Source organism: Fundulus heteroclitus, chromosome 11 (genome assembly GCF_011125445.2).
Source record: "Fundulus heteroclitus isolate FHET01 chromosome 11, MU-UCD_Fhet_4.1, whole genome shotgun sequence".
Lineage (NCBI taxonomy): Eukaryota > Metazoa > Chordata > Actinopteri > Cyprinodontiformes > Fundulidae > Fundulus > Fundulus heteroclitus.
This window is the reverse complement of record NC_046371.1, coordinates 33030924-33048546: the sequence shown is the minus strand read 5'-3', so window position 1 is coordinate 33048546 and position 17623 is coordinate 33030924. Positions and strand designations below refer to the sequence as shown.

Genomic DNA, 17623 nt, shown 5'->3' with positions numbered 1-17623 from the left:
ACATATTGGCCAATTAGCAGGTAAGCTAAAGTATTGATAATTTTGTGGTTATAATTTTGCAAGTTTAGGTGGGTGAGCTTACAGGCTTACATGTTGGTTGAGTTATTTGATGCAACGCATTTCCAGCTTTATAAACGCTAGCAACGTCCTACAACATGTAGCGTTTAACCTAATGTGAGCCATTATATTGTCTAAATTAGTTGTTATTGCTTGTCCAAACGACCCGCTCCATCACTCACATAAGCATATTTAAGATACTTTGGGCTTGCCATTTCTGTTGCATTACAGTAATGTTACTTTGTTCAAACTACCATTAACGTCACCGTCTTTTAGTAGGCTACCCACTCAAATTAGACCACTACCAGTCACCATCTCTCTCTTCCCTAGGCAGGGGAACACCGGAGCCGTTCAGATGAAAAAAGGTAAACAGACACAGGCTAAAAAAAAGATTAGTAATGTTGAATATACACGATTTCAGTTTTTACCAAAATGGTTATAATCATTATTTTTGCAACATTTGAGCAGAGCTACAAGAAATACAAGCACAAGTCTGTTCTGATACCTAATTTCACTATCTAATGGGTCAACGGTGCGTCATCCTTTAGATTTGACACTGTTTTATAAAAATTCTTGTATAAAAGCAATAATATTTCAATAAAGTCCAAATAGTCTGATTTTTCATATCAAATGAAACACTTCTTTATTCTTATGCATGGAATACTGCATATACAATTTTCATGGCTCTTTCCTACTTATTCTTCTAATTCTCCTCATCTGTGACTGAACTCACTGCGGAAATCAGGAAAACTATCATAGCTGTCAGACAGTTCTAGGAGCATCCCACATGTGTGTCCAGTTGGCCTTCTTGTGAAGCTGGTCTGAACTGTAAACTCAACCTCAATAATTCCACATAACAATAAATCAGACCCAGTGCAGAACCTCAAAAATCTTCCAAGCTTTTCCTAGTTAAGCTCCCTGACGTAGTTCACTAAAATTAAGCTCTTCTGTTTTTTATTCTTCTCCCCAGATCCATAATGGCAGAGAATCTGTCAGAAATTGTGACTTTCCTGAGAGGTCGAGGTACATCTGAAGAAACAATCAGTTGGATTCAAGAGCAAAAGGTACGGCTATGAATACAAGATGAACAGGTTAATTAAGATAATTAGTTCCCCAGCTTTCTTGTGCAACACTAACAGGAATCTTCAGAATACATTTTCTTGGTCATAATTAACCAAGGTATTTGATAAAATGCAGATTAAATATTCATTCAAACAAATTTTGCATGTTTTCTCATCTTCCTCTTTTCACTTTCAATGTACACCTTCTTTAATAGCTCTTCTTGTGTCGGTGTTGTCATGAGGGATATTAGTATTCTTTGTATTTCTTAATTAAATGTAGAAACAGATTTTTTTCAGTGCAGTTGTGCAAAAGTTTTTCTCCAACTAACAGCTTTGCAGCTACGTTTTAATACTGGGCGGACATCACTACTTTATTATCTGTTGTATTATTTGTTACTTTAGACATAACCATTTACCTCAAATATCACAAAATTGATACAATAGAATAAAAATATCTATTATTCTCCCACAGTGGAACATTTCAGGTGTGTACGTGGCAAAGCAAAAAGCTAAGAAAAAACATATGGTTTTACACATCACAAAAAAACTGTAAAAACGAAACAGTACAAAAAAAAACTATTAGAATAAGAATCAAAAATGTTAATAGGCAGTACAGTAAAGGACCAAAACGAATCTCATAATAAATGCTGTGTAGCTATCAAAATGGCATACTTAAATTAAGTGGGCAACATATTTGGGAGATCAGAAACCCCAAACAAGAGCTGTGTAATATAACATTTGTAAAAATGTATTAACCAGATAAAAACTGTGCAAATACCTGCATGTATGTATATCCCCCTTGTGGGGGAGTGGTGGCCTAGTGGTTAGAGCAGCGCGCTTGCACTCAGAGAAGGATGCAAGTACCCGGTTCAATCCCCACTGCCTGCACTCTGGGTCCATGAGCAAGACCCTTAACCAGATTGCTCCCCGGGCGCCGCACATGCCAGCCCACTGCTCCCCAAGGGTGATGGGTTAAAAGCAGAGAACACCTTTCGTTGTAATGTATGTTTCAGTGACAATAAAGATGATATTACTAAAGACCTATTGATTTTGTCATGGGAGCGGTGATGGTCATTAAAGGGGCTTAACCACGTTATTTGACTTTTTTTTTATAACTTATACGTCAGTAACTCACTCTTGTTGCATACAAAGTTTTTTATGAATTATTATCATGTCCTGCTGGTGTATTAGTTATTATTTTGGTGTTTAATGTTTTGTTTTTGCTCAATTTGTTAGTAAATAAAGCCTTTCGTTTTTGTTTAGAATTTTAACGTAAGTACATACTGCACATGCGCTGCATGGGTTAAAACAAGGAAGTGGCCAACGGCTATTAGCATCTCCAGGCAAAACAATGAAGAATGTTCCCAAGATCCATGGAAAAAATTCAGAAAAAAAATTATTCCAAGAGGGAAAAGACTAGAATGACGCTAGGAATACAGTATGAGCGTTAGTGTTCACTGAAGCGGACGCTAAACCTTTCGAGACTCAGATGTGACCACAAAGTTGACTGACCTGAGTAAATGTTAGAGTTGCTATAGATTGGTTAAGTTAATTTATAATGGTTGGTCTTTTGCTGCTTTACTGCGAGGCATTTCATTCCTCGGTCCGGCATTACTTAATTTTGATTTATTAATTGAGCAAACTGTAATTATGTTAGTAGTTCTGTGATACTGTCACAGCACGTCTGTTTATATCTGCTAATCATTTATCCAAAAATAGAACCATCAAAGCCTTATTAGGGTGAAGGCTTGTGTTTATAACCTTTTTCTGATGATCAAACGTTTTTTGGTCTTTTTGAAGCATCTAATTTGGTTATATAACTTTAAGTCTTACGGCTGCGAGGATGAACAATCTGTGATGGCGCTACTATTTACACCTGAGGTGCAGCAGTCTCTCAGTGAAGGAGCCCTAAAGTTCTGAACAGCTTCATGCATGTGGTGGGAGACATTGTCTAGCAGTGATGTGATTTTTGTTACTATCCTCTTTTCTCCTCCACCTGTACTGTGTTCAGGATGGAGCAAGCTCTCTTAATGACAGTGGTTATAATTAGCCTACTTTTACAATGGTGTTTCTTTTTTGACTTTTTGTTCATTCATGTTAGTATTATTTTAATATTGATTAGCAGGGATCCCCTTCTCATAACTTTCCTGACAGAGTAATGAAATCAGAAAAATAACGTTCCTTGTCTGGAAACAATTTGTATTTAACAGAATTTTTAGGATACATTTTTCTCCTCTGCTTGTCTTCCTATTTATTGTCCTGTTATATCTTAATTTAAAAGATATATGTCTTTCCTATTTACAGATTGACAGAGAGGTCATCCTGCTAATGGAAGATGCCCAGCTAGCAAACTATCTTCCATCATACGGAGACAGGATTGCTTTGTTCAACTTTTGCAAGCGTCAAACACACTCAGCAAAGCGGAAGCAGGGACTTTTTGAAAAGCTAAGGGAGAAGCTCAAACTTAGAAAGGAAAACCAAACTGGAGAGGAGGAGCCAGGAACCTCCAACAAAACCAAAAAAGCTAGAGCAAAAACAGCAACAAGAAATGTTGAAATAGGATGGGTTCACACTGATGGCAAAATAACAAAACAAGTCAGAGCAAAGCAAGGTGGGGGCACAAGGAAGATTCCTATAAACATTCAGGCAGGCTGTGATGAGATACTAAAACAAGGAAAGTCACTATTCTTTCCAGATGGAAAATCCAGCAAAGGTCACGAATGTGATTTTGAATTTGACATTTGGGATTTCAAGCAAAATCCTTTTCCCAAGGATGTCACAGTTGAAATGTTATACAACACAGTTAAACTCCCACTTCTGCGCTTCTATATATCAACTCAACTAAAATCAGAGTTAAGTGAAGAGTCTGATGATAACAACCACACCTGTGTCAAATGTGTTCCTCAGCCTGATGTACCAGATAACGAGGTCCTTGATGAACCATCGGTGGACAGACATTGTTGGCAGGATTTAACAGATGAGGTTCATGTCTCCCTTCCAGATGTGTTCATTGTTTCTGAAGAAGTCCTTACAGATTCTACAGTAACGAGAGAATGCTCTGCAAGCTCAAGTCAAGAAACAAGAACAGTTGTCATCAGTGATCCCATAACTTTTTACAGTGGCAAGAATTATGTTATTGAGGATGACGCTGACCCTGAAATCACTTTTGGGGCACAAGCAGGGAATGATGACTCCCTCAGTGACACATTGATCTATGAACCTCTTGAGTTACCTCAAAGTCCTCTTAATCTTTTGCCTGAAACAGTTTTGGTCTTGCACTACTCAAACAGATTCAATGAAATGATAGAGGCCTTTTCTGACCCTGAAATCTTGAACAAAACACTGAAAGTCAGACGTCTTCTTCCTGACAACTCAGTAGAGAGGGGTAGTGGTTCTGGTGTAATCAGAGATGTCTACAGTAGCTTCTGGGCAGAGTTTTACGAACGTTGTACACTTGGAACAACTTTCAAAGTGCCCTTTCTTAGACATGATTTCTGTGCTGCCACTTGGAAAGCAGTCGGGAGAATTCTTCTGAAAGGATTTCAAGATTGCCAGTATTTGCCAATTAAACTTGCCCCTCCTTTCCTTGAGGAGATGTTTTATGGGGAGGTACACAGTGATCTGACAAGAAGCTTTCTGATGTATGTGAGCACACAAGAACAAGATGTCCTCAAGCATGCATTAGATCATTTTGATACTGTTGACCTTCTTGAAGTGCTTGACAGATATGAATGTAGGAAGAGAGTCTCTGCTGCTACTCTTCTAGACATCTTGGCTGAAATATCTCACAAGGAACTTGTGCAGAAACCAATGTTTGTCATCGACTGCTGGAGGGAGGTCACACAGCCACTGATTCATCTAAAATCTGGCGAACTGACCAAAATGTATAATGATTTCAAACCCACCCCAAAGAGAGTAGTAGGGATATTAAACTTTCCTACAGAGATGACATCCAAGCAGGCAGAAGTGGCACAGCACCTGAAAAGATACGTCAGGGAGCTTAACGAGGAAAAGCTTGGAAGATTTTTGAGGTTCTGCACTGGCTCTGATTTATTGTTATCTGGTATAATTGAGGTTGAGTTTACAGTTCAGACCAGCTTCACAAGAAGGCCAATTGGACACACATGTGGGATGCTCCTAGAACTGTCTGACAGCTATGATAGTTTTCCTGATTTCCGCAGTGAGTTCAATTCCATTCTAGAGAGCAACGTCTGGGTAATGGATATTGTGTAGGCAGAAGTTATGTCTGAATTCTTTTACTTTTGAATAGAGTTGCAATATTATTCTCACAAAAACACAATAATTAAAGGGATAACTATGTTGTTTGTATAAACACACATTATGCCATACACATGCTTGATAACAAAAAAAAGGTTGTGCTATGATGCTCACTGTTCGCTTTCTCAGTTATACAGAAACTGAGTGAATGTTCAAGCTATGGTTCATACAGTTTACAGTTAAATGAATGGCTGGAATGTTACATATTGAATGTTGCATTCACTTTCTTTTGCAAAGAGTTCACATAATGCCTATCACCACCAGGCAGATCTCTCAATATTTCACAGTATAAAGAGTTTATAAACCTGGTGTCTGGGTTCTTGCCACTGCTTGAAGAAAACCCTGACAACTGTGAATAGACAAAGATTTACCAAACAATAGTTATGTGAACTCATTGGGACAGGAAGTGAATGTAGATACATTTAATGGTCAAGGATTAGAAAAAGTTTTCAAAGGTGATGTATTTTCCATTGGTCATTTGCAAATTCCTTGTGGAAGGAAGTTTTATAATTAATGGCTGCCTTTCTACACTTTAAAAGTTAGTAATAAAATTTTTGGAGAAATTGTGTAGTTGACTCATTTTTTAAAGATTTATCTGAAAAAAATTATCAGAGAAAGATTTGAAATGTTTATTCTGTGCCAATGGGCTTTAACTACATACAGTACTTTCACTCAGACACAATGCCCACCCAGATACAAGTTTGAGGTACTTTAAATAAGAATTACAAATACATGCTACAGAGGGAAATAGTTTCATAGCTTACAAGGGGATTTGTATTTATCATGAAAACATTTAGATTATATAACAACGGTACTTTTTTCTAATGATACAAACTTGTACTTAAGTTATATTTTCAAATAACTGATAAATATTCAGTGGGTTTATACTATGTTTACAAAAGTAAAGGGTGTGAGTTCACTTCTTTCTCAAGCAGATCCAATACGGGAAGGTAATTATTAATGTTACAACAATTCAAAGATTTCCCAATATCTCATCTCTTAGTAATGAATACAATTCTGCTGCTGCATATGCATCTGTAGGAGCTTCCCAGCCATTTTCGTCCATAAGGAGGATGCAAAGCTCAAAAACAGTTTCATCACGGGGGGTACTGCCCTTTTGGGGTGCACTCCTCCCTGCAAACAGCTATATCCTCCTCCAGAACAGGTTGGAGTTTGTCTTCTGCTGCATACAGCTGTGGCATGCTGAACATTAGAATAGGGCGCCCTCCAGGTGTTCCATGGGCGGGCCTTGTTCTTATTAGGTGTGAATTCCATGTTCTTACAGCCTTGTCCAGTTCATCCTATAACAATAAATGTTCAAATTAAAATGGTTGCCGCCAACAAGACCCTTTGTTATAGGATAATTTATTTTAGCAAAATATAGACTGACATAAAATACAAAAGCCAGCACAATAGGTATTTTGACAATTACAAACATAAAATATTTGAAGATATTACTGCTGGGAGTGAATATTGAATTCGATTTGTTCAAAGTAAACTATGCACATCACTGTGACAGTGTCACTTAAACAGTCATTTAGAAATTACCTGGATAAGGTTGAGAAAGCAGAATTGTATCAGGTTTCTGTCCAAGAAGCTGCCTGTGAAATAGCCATCATCTCTCATGGTTTTAAAAATGTCCATCCAAAATTGCACACTCTGCTTACGTAAAACTCCCCACCATGACTCAATTCGTTGATTTGCCGTGCTGCAACCGTAAATAAAGCTTCCTTCTCCTGCATAATGGTCCTGGTAATTCCTCCGTAAGAACATCTGCATTTCTCTGACATGCCCATTTTCCGTACCTGGATCGGCTCGCACCTGCTGTGGACAGCCTCTAATACGTGTCACTGTGTTAATGAAGTAGTCCGCGATCACCTTTGGGTCACTGTTAGTGTAATAGGCTTCCATCCACATAATGTGCCTACTAAATCCGTCAATGCAGCCATTGATTGCTATGCCAAACGGCTTAAGTTTATCATATGAATCCATATGCCACAGAGCATTGGGTCCCCTGCTGATGCCGACGTCGGAGACGCCGTGCTCGTCGGAGTTCCACTCCCTCGGGATCCAAAATCTTGATGATCATCCTCATTGTGTTCTGAGAAACAACAATCCCTCTTTGAATGGCACGCAGATGTAACCACCGATAGCCTTGTAGGCGACCACTACCAGACAGCTCTTCTTCCACGAAAGAGGCAATTTCTTCTGGATCCGTTTGGTTCTTTCTTCGATACAGACAAAGACGTTTGCACAGTCGTTTTAAAGTTCTGATGCTGATAATAATTTGATGCTGGTGTGCTAAAAGACTTAATATTTCCTTATTTGTGAAACCGATCCCAAAGTATAACTTCACAAGATGCTCGATATTCCTCATTTTAGGGAAGACAGTGCTTCTTGTAAGAGTTGTCATAAAATACAACTTTTTTTCTCGTAATATTATGACTTTATTCACATAATGTCGCAACTTTATTCTCATAATATTATGACTTTATTCTCGTAATATTATGACTTTATTCTCATAATGTTGCGACTTTATTCTCGTTTTATTATGACTTTATTCTCATGATGTTGCGACTTTATTCTCATATTATTATGACTTTATTCTCGTAATATTATGACTTTATTCTCATAATGTTGCGACTTTATTCTCCTGATATTATGACTTTATTCTCATAAAGTTACGACTTTATAATGTTACAACATTATTCTCATAATGTTATGACTTTATTCTCGTATTTAAAAAAAAAAAAAAAAAAAAAAACTTCTCTAGCCTGGCCCTAATACTCCGTCGTACTAATACTCCATCGTAAGAAAAAAAAAAAAAACGCTGCTCCTGGGGGGAATTTTTGATTATGCTCACGCATAGATGTGTAATACTTCTCATTGCAATTCAGACAGGCGCAGACTGCACCGTGCAGTTCATTTTAAAGAGGCAGTTTTGGCGCATATTCTGATAGAAATGGGGTGCGGGGAGCCTAAGTGTGTTGTCGTGGGCGTGTTTACCCGCTGCAGGTAACCGCTGTGAAAAAAATCAGAAAGATTTCCCTGATTAATAACATCTTTATGGAGCGCTAGACTTATTGTTACTATGTGCTGCTTTACCAGTTCTCTCTCTCGCTCGCTTGCTTGCTCGCTCGCTCGTCATCGGACAAAAATCAAACTGCTTCGTGTTTGTATTTGAAATTGTGCGTCAGACTCAGATTTAGAAGTGTTGTTACGACGTTTGAGCTGTAACTGCAACCGTTATATATATCTTGTAACTTTACTGAATTTGCAGCTTAAGAAGATTGGGTTTGACAGACAACACCAACTGTCCCCTCAATCCAGTGCACACAATACCACAACAGACCTCATCACGCTCTACAGTACATCAAGAAAACTAAATCAACTAAAACAAGTTCACGTGTGCACTTGAAATGAAGTTAATCCATATTTGTGTGTCAGGGTGTCTAAGCACTCTCCAGAATTTGACATCTCAGCAGAACCTGTAATAATTATAGAAAGTAACGTTATAGTTGTTCTGCCTTTTGTTAAGACAGCAAGGAATTCATGTCGTGAATACATTACACAAATAAGATATTAATTAATTCTTAGTCAGAGGAAATCCATGCTAAAAACAGTTAGAAACGTTTTGGGTTCATATTTAATCAGAGTGAGACATCACAACTTTGTTAGATTTCTATGTGAATTACGTGAGATAGTGAGTGCTCTCACCTTAAAAAAAGATCTTCGACGTATTTTGCTCCGGTTAAAGGCATACTATGCAACATTTTTCAGTTAATTAATATGTTCCATACCGTTTTGGATGATTAAATGAGTCATTTCAGGTTGAACTAAGGTTTTCTCAGCCGCCCTGGTGGTCTGTGGGGGAAATACCGCACTTGCAATTGCAGGAGCAGTCGGCCCGCAGTCACAGGCTGAGTAGTCTCGTGTGCATCGCGAGAGTCGGTCTTGCTTTACGGCGAGAACTGCTACACGCCCGCAGTGAAAGGTGTGCTCGTTGGTAGCGCAGTGGCGATATTTGTGCAGTTATCATGGCGGAACCAGTGAGAAAACAGCGAAAGCCCATGTTGGAGCAGGCAAGAAAGAGGAAAAGGGCTCTGGACAGAGAGAGGAGTCGTACACGGGTGAACATAGAAGGCTGCAAGGCTGACGCGGACCTCGCGTTTCTGCTGATGCGATTGTAAGTAACATTGTAGGGTTTCCCTCACGCTACCGCCTCGCCGACATTCCAAAAAAATAATAATAAAAAAATAAAACTAACTCGATATGCGCGCCGCTCCGCTCAAACGGTCAGCGGTGCAAAGTTTGTCTCCCCCCCGCTCCGCTCAGCCGGTCAGCGGTGCAAAGTTTGTCTCCCCCCCCCGCTCAGCCGGTCAAATAAACATGCAAGCATATCGAGTTTTATTATTACTATTACTATTATTATAATAATCTTTTTTTATGTTGGCGAGACGCTACCGCGGCGGCTGCGGCTTGGCGAGGCGGTGGCGGTAGCGTCTCGCCAACATAAAAAAAATAAATAATAATAATAAAACTGGCGAGGCGGCGGCAGTCGCGGCTTGGCGAGGCGGCGGCGACCGCCTCGCCAAGATAGCGCTGCAAGAAGCTTGATGTTCATACCTTCACTGTGTTATTCATTGTTTGTACTGCCGTTTTTTCCACTTTTCGTTGCGTTCGCCTGTCTGCTAATCTCAAAACAACCGCGCCTGGCTTGACGGAGGAACCAGAACAGCTGAGCATCTTTATGACAGTGCACTTTTACTTTCGCCCTCTTGGGGGAGCCTCGCTGGAAAATCAACCCCGGTTGCATAGTATACCTTTAAAAGCTGCTTTTCAGCTATGAAGCTAGGGAAACTGCTAATGTTGAAGTTGAATTTGTTCTACACGCTTCTGCCTTGGAAAAATATTTGTCTTTTTACAAAAAGAATGTTTAAAGCCAGATTTGGGAACAAAGGTTATTCAGACAACGCAAGAAAAGGAAGCTTTGTGTGGGGAACTATGGGTCTTTTGCACGTGACGTCACGCCCTGTGCATTGTGGGTAATTAGCGCCATATTGGGGGGTTACCGAGCGAGAAATTCGAGCTGCTATTCAAACGTCCCGAGGAGATTTACCCTTTCTTTTGTGAATAAAATGGCTCGTTCTTGTTGTGTTAAAGCCTGTGGGAGTACTACTTCGGGTAAAAAAGGACGTTCTGGCATGACATTTTTCAGGTTTCCTGCCTGGAGAAAAGATCGTGGCTTACAAATAGAGGACATTAGCCGGAGACGCAGGATAGCCTGGGTTGCAGCTGTCCGACGGAAAGATCTCACATTCAATCACATATCTCCGAATATGCGTGTTTGCTCTTTGCATTTTCATAAAAGTAAGTAGATTATCTATCCTATGCTTTATTTGTTTTTCTAGTTTGTGAAGCTGCAGTTAGTAATCTGTTGGATATGTGTGTTATATGTGGCATGATGCTATTGTTGTTTGTCTTGTTGCCGATGCATGAATTTTTTCTAAATAGGGTCTAAATCAGGCCTAGATCAAAATTAAATCTGGTCTAAATCAGAACTAAACAGGGAAAAACAAGAACTAAAGACTAAACCAGGACAAAGACAGAACCAATAAAAGTCTGTCTTTCAACTTATTATAACATATAAAACTTACAGAAATCTTGGCATAACAGTTTGTATTTATTATCTCAATATGTAATTGCAGGTCAACCTGCTTATGAGATGATGGAAACTGATCCAGACTGGGCTCCATCCCTACGTCTTGGTCATACTGATCTCCAACCAACTGACAGTGCGCGCTCCGCAAGACGAGGTAAACGCCAGCAGCTGAGGAACAGTATGCTGCAGGAGGCAGAGAGAGTGGTCCAGCAGAATGGAGAAGTCTGTGGTCAACACATCCCGGTGGACACTGAGCTGTCTGCAGTTACTGTGCAGGAAGATGCCATTACAGACAAGACTGGTGATACGCAACAGCAAGATGAACAACTGAATGGCATCCCTGAATGTGGCACATGCATCCTCAAAAGTGCAGAAATAAATCGACTTTTGGAAGAAAATCGAAATCTGAGGCACCAACTTGAGAGAGTTAAATTCAGTGATACTTTTTTTCAGATGATGACAATGATAAAGTTAGGCACTATACAGGACTGCCAAATAAACAAACATTCATGGAAATTGTGTCGATTTTGGTGCCTGCCACTTCAGACAATAAGAAACTACTCACACCATTTCAAATGCTTCTTCTAACATGTATGCGGCTTCGACTAGATGTTTCTGTTTATCTTCTTGCTAATATGTTTTTTGTGTCTCCTAGTACTGTGTACAGAGCTTTTAGCGACACTATCTCATAATTGTATACATTTCTAAAAAATGCCATTATATGGCCCGACAGAGACACTTTACGCAAAGTTATGCCACATCAATTTGTGCAGTCGTTTGGCAATCGAGTTGCTGTCATTATTGACTGCTTCGAAATTTTCACAGAGAGACCTTCCAATGTCAAAGCATGTGCCCAAATGTTTTCAAGTTACAAGCACAATCACACCATGAAGTACCTGATAGGCATTACACCCAAGGGAGCCATCTGTTTTTTGTCAAAGGGATGGGGGGGGGCGTACAAGTGACAAACATATTACCCTGAATAGTGGGTTTCTGGATAAACTATTGCCAGGGGACATCGTTTTGGCTGACAGAGGTTTTGACATTCAGGAAAATGTTGGCTTGTTGTGTGCGGAGGTTAAACTCCCAGCTTTTACTAAAGGCATGTGTCAGCTGGATGCTAAAAATGTGGAGGAAACAAGAAAAATAGCACATCTGAGAATTCACGTTGAAAGGGTTATTGGAAATGTAAATCAGAAATATAAGATATTGACAGGGACAATGCCAATCTCTCTTATACTGCCATGTGAAGGTGAGGATGTCACCCTTTTAGATAAAGTGGTTACAGTGTGTTTGCGCATTGACAAATCTGTGCCCATCTGTTTGTAAGTAGCTAATGACAATAAACACAAAATGGCTCAACATTTGGTCTCAAGATTACTGAACTACCACCGGTCTGATTTTATGCATTTTGGGTTTCTTTATAAAAACTCTAAAGTGTATAGATATATATATGTATATATATATATATAACATATACATATATATATATATATATATGTAGAATTGTCTCATGTATCTATGTCATCTCTGTATCTGTATATCCTGTCATCTGTACCTCCCTCTATCTCTATGTATATGTATACATAGATTATATGTCCTGTATATGTTATATGTAATATGCTATATGTAGAGATATATATATCCATCTATGTATCTATATGTATCTATATATATATATACATGTGTATATATATATATATACATGTAGATATATACGTGTGTATATATAGTATGTATATATATATATATATATATATATATATATATATATATACACATGTATGTATATTATATATATATATATACACATGTATGTATATATATACATATATATATACACATGTATGTATATATATACACATATATATACACACATATATATATATATATATATATATATATATATACATATACATATATTTATATAATATTTATAATGTACACAAATAGGATAAAAACAGGGTTTAGCCAAGTAAAGCCATCTTTATTAAGCAAAATAAGATAGTAAATTACATTTTATTGGTACATGAAGAACAGAACCATGTCTCTTCTTGTGCAGGTGTAAGCTGCAGACCCACACAACTTAGATGGAACCAAACAATTTTACAGTTGTCATTGTCACAGGCGACCATATTGTCTTTGCTCTCTGGACAACGACAAGTACACCATAACTTTTCAACACTTTTTCGCTTACATTTTTTCTGTGGTACTGTGTCTGATGTTTGTGGTGTTTTGTTATTACAAGCTAAAAGGGGAATCTCATTTAGTGCAGGACTGTTTAATGTCTTGGTGAAATGGCAGCTTACAAGCTCCGGGAGACTCACACATACAAAAAATTGTTTTGCCTTCTCAAGGATAGCTGTCCAAAGCTCCAGGTCTGGTGCAACTCGTATCACAGCCAGGTCTTTTTTTGTCCACATAACAAAATCACAGTATTCAGTCTCGGTAACAAAAATCTGAGTTTGCACCTGTTTATAATAGGGGTGCTGTGGCTTCAAACGCATCTCCCCTTCATGTAATTCCAAACAGAAGTTCCTGTCAGAGCTATTGCAAGCCTCAATCACCGTTAGGTCACGGTACTTATATGAGCATTTAATTTCAATACATCCTCGGCCACAACAGATGCAATGTACAAGGCCGTCAGGTGATGCTCCTACCTCTGGAAACTTTGGGTTCACAAAAAAAACCACACTGTGTCACCTCAAAACCAACGTGATCTCTGTTAGACTGTAGTCTGTACATTTCCCTGGCACCGTCCTCATTTTGTCTCCCCCATGCAATAGCACTAGAGCTGTTTGTTTCATTTGTAGGATAGCACACAGCATTAATAACAGACTGTGAAGGTTTGTCCAGATTTGCTACATAAACTGAATGCATGTTAGATGCTGTTACCCTCCCAGCACAATAGTGATGCCATGTTAAAGATTTGTTTTGCTTTCTTGTATTACATTCTATGTATTCAGCTTGCTTGTTTGAAAGTGAGGTCCTACTAACAAGTGATTCGCAGTGCTTGCGCAAAACAGATATATCCTTGCCATCCATTGTCGCATCACGTAGAGAGTGAAGGGTACGTGGCACAGTTAATGGTTGGACCTGGTCAATAAATGCTTCACAATATTCAGGCAAACATGATAGCACAGCAGCTTGTGGTGATGCCTTGTGAATTGCCCTAAAAAAGGAGTCCAACTGCTCATTTGACACAGTACTAGTTGTCTTTGTGCGTTTTGTCCTGATGCCAGGTGCAGCTACAGTCCCTCCTTCCAGGAGTCTGTTCAGAGTCTTTCTTTTTGCCTTTGAACTTGTGAAATCAATTTTATATCCAGGCTCTGGTACCACTTTAGAAAGATTACCTGGAATCATCCAGTATGCTGGTCTGCCAGTCACTGTCACTGTCTCTCTGCATCTGACAATTACCTCCAACTTAAACAGCATAGCAGCAACATGTGTACAAGATTCTCCTATGCCCGCCATACAGGTGCAGTGAGCAGAGGATATAGCCCCAGATGACTCGATGATGGCCCAGGGATTGAGTGGCGCTTCTCGCAGGCGTTGGGAGTGCATCACCTACAATAAAACATACAAAAAGAAAGTGCAATGTACTTAGAATATTGCTTGAATATTTGCATAAAACTAAAGTACCGTGTTACTCACTTAGATAGGGTGACCTGATGTTTTTTACAAACTTTGTCCCAGTTGTCCCCATTTTTTTTTTACCAAAACCAAAAAAAAAAAACACACCTATATATTTCCTATGAACCTTAATATTCCAGGAGTCACAAGAATAAATTTATTTACCATGTAAAAGAGTTTTATGTACTTTGAGTTTAATCATTTTGGAAGCTTTTTGCCGCTTGATAGGTTCGAATACACCATAATTTACACTTAGATAAAGCTGTGAAGTGAAGACTTGTACAAGTTTGACTAACATCTTACCTTTGCGGTGACCACAGTATTAGTGCATCCTTCTGGTTGAAATGAGTATAAATCTTGCACCCAACCGTTAGTAAACAGTCCATGAGCTTCCAGAGATTTGTAGTTTCGGAATTCTTCAAGTGTATATGCACTAACACCATTAACAAGATAAAAAATGATGTCCATATTTGTAGTTGGTGGAAATAGCGAGGGATCGGCTGTCCATGCTTTAGCTGCTAGCTCATATGGATCTATATTGCTATTGAGGTTAGCTTAGCTAAATACCGGTCTCTGGCGTCCTTATTGAGTTTATCTATGTAAGGCTTCTTTTTCGTTTTTATTGTGGATGTCCATATTGCTGAAGTTATTTAGCTGACGTCGCGGCTTTTACTGTCAATCCTTGAACTCAAATGAACTTCGTTGCGATTAGGCAGGTTACCCCCCCAAAATGGCGCCTCCTAGTGTCGAAGTCACGTGTCTGCAAAAGACCCATTGTCCTAGCTGTCTAGCTGCATATGGCCCCAGGACAGCACAATAGTTTTCTTGAAGTATAATTTTGGAGAAGTTGAAACAAGTATTAATTTCAAAAGGTAGGTAAAAAAGGAAAAAAGTTTTTACAAAATCTTAAAATGTTGGATAGTCGTTATTTCCATCTTGCTGTGAAAATTGGTGAAAATATAATTTTTAATGCTTAGATATAAAATTGCAAGGCAGTTACTAAAATTGCCTTTTGTTGAAAATGTTTTTTGGCATGCCATATTTTATATTTATAGGTAGCCTAGATGTGCATAATAAAAGAGTGGAACTAAAAGCTTGTGTAAAATTTTTATGGAGCTTTAACTTGCTAAGAGTAATAACGTTAGATGATTATATGTTTAAAATGAGATAACTGTCTCATAAAATGTGATAGTTTACTTGGTCTAAAGAGATGATTCAATTCAATGTTATTTATATAGCGCCAATTCATGAAATATGTCATCTCAAGGCACTTTACAAAGTCAAAATCAATCAGATTATACAGATTGGGTCAGATTATACACATTGGTCAAAAAAATTCCTATATAAGGGAAACCAGTTCATTGCATCAGCTAAGCGCTGCGAAGGCCTATTGTAACTGCAGATTTTATTAGGCCCGAGCAGCTAAGCGCTGCGAAGGCCTATTGTAACTGCAGATTTTATTAGGCCCGAGCAGCTAAGCGCTGCGAAGGCCTATTGTAACTGCAGATTTTATTATTATTATTAGGCCCGAGCAGCTAAGCGCTGCGAAGGCCTATTGTAACTGCAGATTTTATTATTATTATTATTATTATTATTATTATTATTAGGCCCGAGCAGCTAAGCGCTGCGAAGGCCTATTGTAACTGCAGATTTTATTATTAGGCCCGAGCAGCTAAGCGCTGCGAAGGCCTATTGTAACTGCAGATTTTATTATTATTATTAGGCCCGAGCAGCTAAGCGCTGCGAAGGCCTATTGTAACTGCAGATTTTATTAGGCCCGAGCAGCTAAGCGCTGCGAAGGCCTATTGTAACTGCAGATTTTATTATTATTATTATTATATTATTATTAGGCCCGAGCAGCTAAGCGCTGCGAAGGCCTATTGTAACTGCAGATTTTATTATTATTATTAGGCCTGAGCAGCTAAGCGCTGCGAAGGCCTATTGTAACTGCAGATTTTATTATTATTATTATTATTAGGCCCGAGCAGCTAAGCGCTGCGAAGGCCTATTGTAACTGCAGATTTTATTATTATTATTAGGCCCGAGCAGCTAAGCGCTGCGAAGGCCTATTGTAACTGCAGATTTTATTATTATTAGGCCCGAGCAGCTAAGCGCTGCGAAGGCCTATTGTAACTGCAGATTTTTTTATTATTATTATTATTATTATTATTATTATTTATTCTTGGGACTTTTGAAACGGGTTTTTGGAGGCCTAAACATGCATGAAAACTCACCAAACTTTGCCCAAAATTGTCCCCCATGAGAAATCGCATGATTTTAGTGTAATTGAAAGCGGGCGTGGCAAACCCGCTCAACAGCGCCAACTAGAGTGAGTTGGGGCCAAACCGTAACACGTAGAAAGCTGAAATTTTTTACCTAGGTAGCTTTTTTAAAGTTATGAAAAAAAGTCTATTGTGGGATGCTCTAAAACCCAACAGGAAGCCTGCCATTTGGGTCAAAGGGTAAAATATGACGGTTTTTGCCTCGAACTTTAACGAACTAGTCCTAGGCATTTTAAGTTATCACTTTCAATTTTTTATTCAGCGTGGAGATGAGACCTTGAGGGTTAAAAGTTATCAAAGGTTTTATGAATATGCATATTTGCCTGAGCTGTCGCATTGCAAAAATCAGGTTTGTGGAAAACCATTAAAAACGCATTAACTCAGTAAGCCCCAAGCCATGCTTTGTCTGAGAATTATGAAACTCGGTAAGCAGATGTAACTTCTCAGTCCCTACAAAAAAGTCTCTTGGACCAATTGTGTAAACCCTAAAGAAAGTCAATTAATTTTCATCAAAGATGTCATTTTGTCATAAAAACGGGTATTATTTTGACCACAAGATGGCAGCATAATACTTTGAACCTCTGATTTACCCATGTCTATTCTTAATCACTCTTACTTTTATTTATCGACTCTTTAGCTTTCTTATCAGC

At 38.6% G+C, this 17623-nt stretch overlaps 1 protein-coding gene and 1 long non-coding RNA gene across 2 annotated transcripts; one reads left to right on the top strand and one right to left on the bottom strand.

Annotated features, from left to right (window-relative positions):
* Positions 1 to 355: 355 nt before the first annotated feature.
* Positions 356 to 3570, top strand: LOC118564471. The gene is made up of 3 exons (XR_004931868.1): positions 356 to 422; positions 1028 to 1121; positions 3423 to 3570. It is a non-coding gene; the product is annotated as an uncharacterized LOC118564471 (long non-coding RNA).
* A 9811-nt stretch (positions 3571 to 13381) lies between these two features.
* LOC110366776 lies at positions 13382 to 15203 on the bottom strand. The gene is made up of 2 exons (XM_021309805.2): positions 14995 to 15203; positions 13382 to 14625 (listed from the first exon to the last, which is right to left on the bottom strand). Exons 1-2 carry the CDS (start codon positions 15157 to 15159, stop codon positions 13702 to 13704), a joined length of 1089 nt encoding a protein of 362 aa, XP_021165480.2. The 5' UTR covers positions 15160 to 15203; the 3' UTR covers positions 13382 to 13701.
* Between the last annotated feature and the right edge of the window lie 2420 nt (positions 15204 to 17623).